The following is a 6,071-nucleotide window of genomic DNA, read 5'->3' as shown; positions in this document are numbered from 1 at the left end:
GACAAATTAAGTCCCTAAGACAGCGTTTTACAGCCGAGCCTGAAACTGCATATCTGGAATTGTTTTTTTCAGATGCTTTTGTCTCTAGCCAACTTCTTAGAACACTCAGGCAATGAGCCAACAAATATTTTGGAACTAGATAAAGTGAATGCTGCTGTAAACAGGGACTACTACATACTATTGTTACAATGGAATACTAGAATATGGTTGCAAAACAACCATTGCTATGTATTTTTCTCAAGTAGATGTAAGATTTTTAAAAACAAAAATATATTTACAAGTAATAATAAAACTCTCATATTTTAAACAGTTGATTGTTGACAGTTGACTGTCAGCAGGTGCAAATATACAGGAAGATTCAGGCCTCGACTTTACAGCCTACATTTGCTGCTAAGGCTTTTGTAGATTCATTTTTATATATATTTAAACAACTCACCGACATCACCAATCGCACTGGAAAATGCTATGTTGCTTAGCTGTATAGATCAGCATCAGAAAACAAAGCCAAATCTAGTTTTCTGTTCAAATATCTGTAGTCTATTATCTGCACTTCTCTAGACATAAACTCTAAAACTCATTATTCATTAAATTATATCACTCAGGTTCAAGTACATCCATAAAACTGTCTGCTTTACTACAGAAAACGGCACGTTATTTTATTGGAATCACTGTTTTAATACAAAAACTCAGGCACAGTGCATGCTGCCATCTAGTGGACTCATTACATCTGCACACTGTACTGTAGCTGTAGTGACTAAACCTTGCAATGCTACTAACATTTCCTGGCACTGAAAGCAAAATATGACTATTTCAAATTTATCTGATAGAAAACTAACATAAATAACAAAATTCATTTGTGCACACCTCATGTTATCACATTCCCTTGAACCATAAAACTTGTTAACAATGCATTTCTGCAACTAAATTAATAAAAAAATAAAAAATAAACAGCATGTTTGCCGTGTGACTGTATTAGAAATACTGTGAGTGTACAAGTCAATGTTCTTTAGGTACACTGACTTTGCGCCTCTTCGGGGCTGATGGCTGGGGATCTTGGCTTAGCGGGAACTCTAACTGAGAGATCTGCAGAAACAGAGGAAGTGTTTAGTTGTGGTAAATTACAGTTAATCAGAACAAGAACACTTGAAAAACCTGTTTTTACGTGACTCATTTGTTTACTTGACATTTTTTCCTGGCTCGGATTGCATGATAGTCATCAGAATGACACATTGTATTTTGTATTTTAAAACTGTTCACAAAATTCCACTGATTATACTGGCAAAAGACGTGATAAAAATCCAACCAACATGACAAGATCCAGATATGGACCATGGACAGTGTATTTCTTACCTGAGGGTCAAAGATGCGTCCGCTCCTGGTCTTCCTTGCATCCACCTTAAGGTCAGCAGTTTTCTTTACCAGACTGTCCATCTAAAATATGCATCACATCATTTAAAACAACTTCCTCTCATCCACAGGTCATAAAGCAGACTGGTCATTTACTTGTGTGTGTGGTGAGTTGTGTAGCGCTACCTTTGCATTTGTTAGATTAAGATCCTCCTTGCTACTTCTGTGACCCTGTTGTGAGTTTTCCTGAGTTTCTGTAAATGTGACAGACCATGAACAACAGCTGCTGGGAGTTGGTTGCATTTTCCTTATTTTAGATTCATGCTGATCTGGCAAAGCAGAGTCTAATATTCACCTGAGTATTCAATGCCTGCATCAGTGATGACATTCTCCCTTGTTGTACACTCCTGCAAGCAAAAACATCCATCTTTTGAGATTAATCCTCACATTTTGTAAGGAAATGAGAAAATGTCTGCTAATTATTAAAAAGACCCCACCTGCTGAACTGAGGTCTCAGACATCACTCCATCCTCAAACATGTTCAAAGACCATTTTGTACTCACACATACTACCTCCTCCTCATCAAACTGTTCACGCACATGAAAGACATTGATCACTGCTTTACATAATTGATCTTATATTTTCTTCTAGACAGATCAGTAGATGTCTAGCTTCTTTATCTCACCGTCTCAAGTCTCTTTTGCTCAGTGGTGACATTCATTCTGAGGCTATGAAAAGGTGTGACCACCTCTCCCATGGTCAGATTTACTGGTTCCCTCTCGAACAACAGCGTCTCGTTGTCATCGTCCTTGAAGCCAGGTGGCTGATACTCCTGAGGGGTCACTGAAACACAAATACACACTGACTCTAAATACCAAAGGTCATCAAACATTTTGCAATGAAAAGTTGAAAACCAAATTATATTGAGGATTGTTGTACATAAGTAAATACTGCATCATATCCAACTGTATCATATTCATTTTATTTAATCAAATGAACTTATATTCTCTATATTGGAATGTAAAAATGAAAAATGTTAAAAACAAATTAGAAACAAAAATATGTTTCAAGGGAATTTTTTTCCTATTTTTTCCTCCTCTTGTGATATGATATGGCAGGTCAAATTAAAGGTCATCATGCACCAAAATTTGAGCCACAGGCCCTTGTTTGTGCATCTCTGATCTGTATGTTTTGTGAAGATCTGCAAAGTATCAAATGCTTTTAAATAACTTGAATAAATATTAAGTTAACCACACTAACTTATCACATACTAAAAACAAAAACAATAAATGAAATGGTCTGTGTCACATAGCAAGCGTAAATGTACCCTCATCATAGTAGAAGAGTTTCATGTTGAGGCAGATGTTGTCAGGCAGCGGGCCGAGATGTTGCATCAGCACGTAAAGTTTGCGCACCAGCAGCATACTGGATTTCTGGGTGTTGTCACAGGCCATTTTACTCTCAATCTGCCCATTTTTGCTGGAAACACAGACAATAATTTTCAAAAGTGCAACATTCATAAAGTCAATGCGCAAACACACGGTAGTAAATAATAATGCTGTAAAAATGTTATTAGGACATTCCATACAAATACAAGGTATGTATTTTGGGCTAATTTTGATAACTGCTCAGACAGATAGGCCACCTCTCAAAGTCCATCTGAGGTCCGTTCTCTGTGTACTTGATTTTAAACTGGTAGCATTCGGTCACTTTCTACAACAAAAGCAAAAACGGAAAAGTAAAAATGAAAATTCAAAGTCTTAAATAAACAAGGTCATCATGCACTGATTTCATTATTATTGTATTATATTCAAACGGTAATTAACATTCAGGTATGGTGTCAGGTTACCTGTGGGTTGTCTGGATCACAGTAAATCTACAAGTAAAGAAGTACCATTTTCATTTAAAAAAATATTATAAGATACAGCATATAAACTATTGTAGTTCTGCATGCAAAGTGTAGTTTTAAATTGATTATTGTTTGTTTTCAAATCCATTAGTTAATACTCACTGATAGAAGAACCATGCGCAGCTGATAAAGTAAAGCAGATGCAAAAGGTCAAAAGGTTCAAAGGTTACTGAGAGTGATGACCAGTATATATCTGGTTACTAAACTGGTTATTAGCCATAAAAAAAAAATTACAAAAATACAGAAGACAGCAAAAGCACAGACTTACGTATCTTTTCTGAAGTGCATCAAAACATCCCTGCAACCTGAAATAGTAGAGGTAAGATACTCTCCAAGCAGCATATTATACTTCCAAATGATGTATCTGTACTTTATTAAGGGAATACTACCACTGCACAATCTGCTGAGCACCAGGACAGCTATGCTCTCGCAGTATTAGGACTTTCAGCTCTGTGAAAAGAAAGAAAGAAAAAAAAAATGAAGTTGATCAGGATTTCTGTTACCTGTACCACTCTGATGTATCATTTTTACCTCCAAGATATTTGTGTCCATAGGCCTTTTCTGGGAAAAGACCTCTGAGGTAAGTGATGCTTGAGACCGCAATGGCTAAAAGTTTCTTTACAAGCACCAGTGACTGTTGTTCGGTGGACACCACATCAGGCAGCATCTGACAGCGCTGAAAAACACATAAAAAACACATTCAGTAAGAAACATACTGTTAAATGTACAGCTAATGGACAGGCTGGCAAAAGCTAAAGGTAAATTAACGTCACACGTGGTATTGTGCTAACGTTAGATGTGAAAAAACAAATCTTTACCTGAACAGGGCGCAATTTCTGTTCACAAGCCATGATGACTGTAACAAACCCCTAAAATTAGCATCAGCAAATATAATGAGCGATTTTCAGTTAACGTTACTGCCTCTGGTATTTGAACAAATGCGGCAGATTTTCAGTCACTCAAAAGCACATAAATATGTAAAGAATATAATTCCCTCACCAGATAAAGTTGACAGTAAAAATCTTCAGTGATTCTGACAGACGGTTAAATTGTAAAATAATGGCAAATATACTAATAAGCGATAATTACGTTGGTCCGTCTCAACCGACTTTTAACCGTCACTCTCGCGCTCGCGCGCTATCCACCGATCGAGTACGCGAGTCTCGCCATCAACTCCTACGTGACGTCATGCCGAAAAGAAGGAGAGGGGTATAACGGCAGCCTGGAGATGGGGGCGGGAACTCCAAAACGGGGTGTGAGCTCCAAAATAGGGCGTGGCTTCCTCCCATTGGCAGACAGGCACATGAGACGCATGCGCACTTTTTCCTCCAATCCACTTCAGTGCAAACTCCGCCTCACAGCTGATTCTAAAGATTTTATTGGTTGTGTCAATTAAAGTGTTGATTTCCTACTCTATGCTACAAACAATGCTAACCCCTAAACCTACCCTACACCTGACCCTAACCTTAACCAGCGAAATTGACTGCACTGCGGGATTGGCGCTGAATAGCGGGGTAAAGAAAGATGCAGTTCAAGACCCTTAAACCTACCCCACACCTGACCCTAACCTTACCCAGCGAAATTGACTGCACGGAGGGATTGGCGCTGTGTGGTAAAGAAAGTTGCAGTTCAGGAGATAAACGGTTAATAAGATTATGCGATATGAGATCGTTCCGTAACTCCCCAACCGGACCTCACCGGATAATGGCACCTTTTTAGTTACACCCAGCGTCACTACCCCCTCCTACCCTGCGAATTTCGAGCCCCGGGACGCCCCCGCTGCTTAGAACAAAGCGATAGAGTAAAATCTTTCCCCTGCGCTGACGGCTCGCCGGAGAGCTCGTGGGTGATTCCTGTTTATATCATTAAGGTTCAAACTCCAGTCCGAACACCACTGGCCACGAGCTTTGGGCAATGCCCTCACAGAGAATATTTACTTATATAGCATATTTTATTTTAGATGAACTAGAAACCATGTTTTAATTTATAACGTTTTATTTTGAAATGTAAGTCAGTAACAATTGGCTGGAGCCAGAGCCAATGGTGAAAGTCTTTGCGCGAGGAGACCCCGCCCCATTTTGGAGGTTCTGCCCACTTTTGGAGTTCACGCCCCATTTTGGAGATCTCCGGTCTGCAGTTATATCTACTTGGAGAAAACAATCAATTTAAAAAGTGAAAAGATCAGTGCCTCCCCAGTCCCGTACATGGAGACGGAGTAATCATGTTCATATAAACTTTAAAACTCACAACTACAACATACACACTCGCATATACACACAACACATGAAACGACTTAAAATGTAAAACACTTCCGCGTTTCCAGGACCCACCCCGGGGTCTAGGGAAAGGAACCAGCCGTGCCGGATCGATATCTTCAAAGAAAGCACGCACTCTTTTTCGCTTTATTCCCGTCCCCGAAGTTACGGCACTGGTATTAGTCCTTTGCACACAGCCCACTTCTCCTTGGGAATCGCAATGTAATACTGATGAGTCCTCTTTTCAGGAGATAAGCAGTTAATAAGATTATGCGATATGAGATCGTTCCGTAACTCCCCAACCGGACCCCACCGGACAATGGCACATTTTTAGTTACACCCAGCGTCACTACCCCCTCCTACCCTGCAAATTTCGAGCCCCGGGACGCCCCCGCTGCTTAGAACAAAGCGATAGAGTAAAATCTTTCCCCTGCGCTGACGGCTCGCCGGAGAGCTCGTGGGTGATTCCTGTTTATATCATTAAGGTTCAAACTCCAGTCCGAACACCACTGGCCTGGCCATTTGGGCAATGCCCTCACAGAGAATATTTACTTATATAG

The 6,071-nt window shown here is 39.8% G+C and overlaps 1 protein-coding gene across 3 annotated transcripts in view; it reads right to left on the bottom strand.

The window, feature by feature from the left end:
- Positions 1 to 735: 735 nt before the first annotated feature.
- LOC107689845 (HORMA domain-containing protein 1) overlaps positions 736 to 6,071 on the bottom strand; it is a 10,185-nt gene continuing 4,849 nt past the window's right edge. The window contains exons 1-15 of one of the 3 annotated variants that reach the window (XM_016488012.1): positions 4,256 to 4,318; positions 4,075 to 4,125; positions 3,788 to 3,932; positions 3,646 to 3,706; positions 3,525 to 3,561; positions 3,359 to 3,379; positions 3,197 to 3,223; positions 2,993 to 3,060; positions 2,675 to 2,826; positions 2,033 to 2,190; positions 1,845 to 1,934; positions 1,703 to 1,754; positions 1,534 to 1,601; positions 1,351 to 1,431; positions 736 to 1,083 (exon numbers count right to left, since the gene is read on the bottom strand). In XM_016488012.1, the coding sequence (XP_016343498.1) occupies positions 997 to 1,083; positions 1,351 to 1,431; positions 1,534 to 1,601; positions 1,703 to 1,754; positions 1,845 to 1,934; positions 2,033 to 2,190; positions 2,675 to 2,826; positions 2,993 to 3,060; positions 3,197 to 3,223; positions 3,359 to 3,379; positions 3,525 to 3,561; positions 3,646 to 3,706; positions 3,788 to 3,932; positions 4,075 to 4,107 (1,080 nt within the window). In that variant the 5' untranslated portion in view covers positions 4,108 to 4,125; positions 4,256 to 4,318 and the 3' untranslated portion in view covers positions 736 to 996. Of the gene's footprint in view, positions 1,084 to 1,350; positions 1,432 to 1,533; positions 1,602 to 1,702; positions 1,755 to 1,844; positions 1,935 to 2,032; positions 2,191 to 2,674; positions 2,827 to 2,992; positions 3,061 to 3,196; positions 3,224 to 3,358; positions 3,380 to 3,524; positions 3,562 to 3,645; positions 3,707 to 3,787; positions 3,933 to 4,074; positions 4,126 to 4,255; positions 4,319 to 6,071 lie in introns of those variants that run through there. The other 2 variants (XM_016488013.1, XM_016488011.1) reach the window with 2 other exon arrangements.

This window comes from Sinocyclocheilus anshuiensis, unplaced genomic scaffold (genome assembly GCF_001515605.1).
Source record: "Sinocyclocheilus anshuiensis isolate Anshui unplaced genomic scaffold, SAMN03320099.WGS_v1.1 scaffold1239, whole genome shotgun sequence".
In the NCBI taxonomy this organism is placed as follows: Eukaryota; Metazoa; Chordata; class Actinopteri; order Cypriniformes; family Cyprinidae; genus Sinocyclocheilus; species Sinocyclocheilus anshuiensis.
Note: the sequence above shows the minus strand (reverse complement) of the source record. Positions and strands in the feature narration are given on the sequence as shown.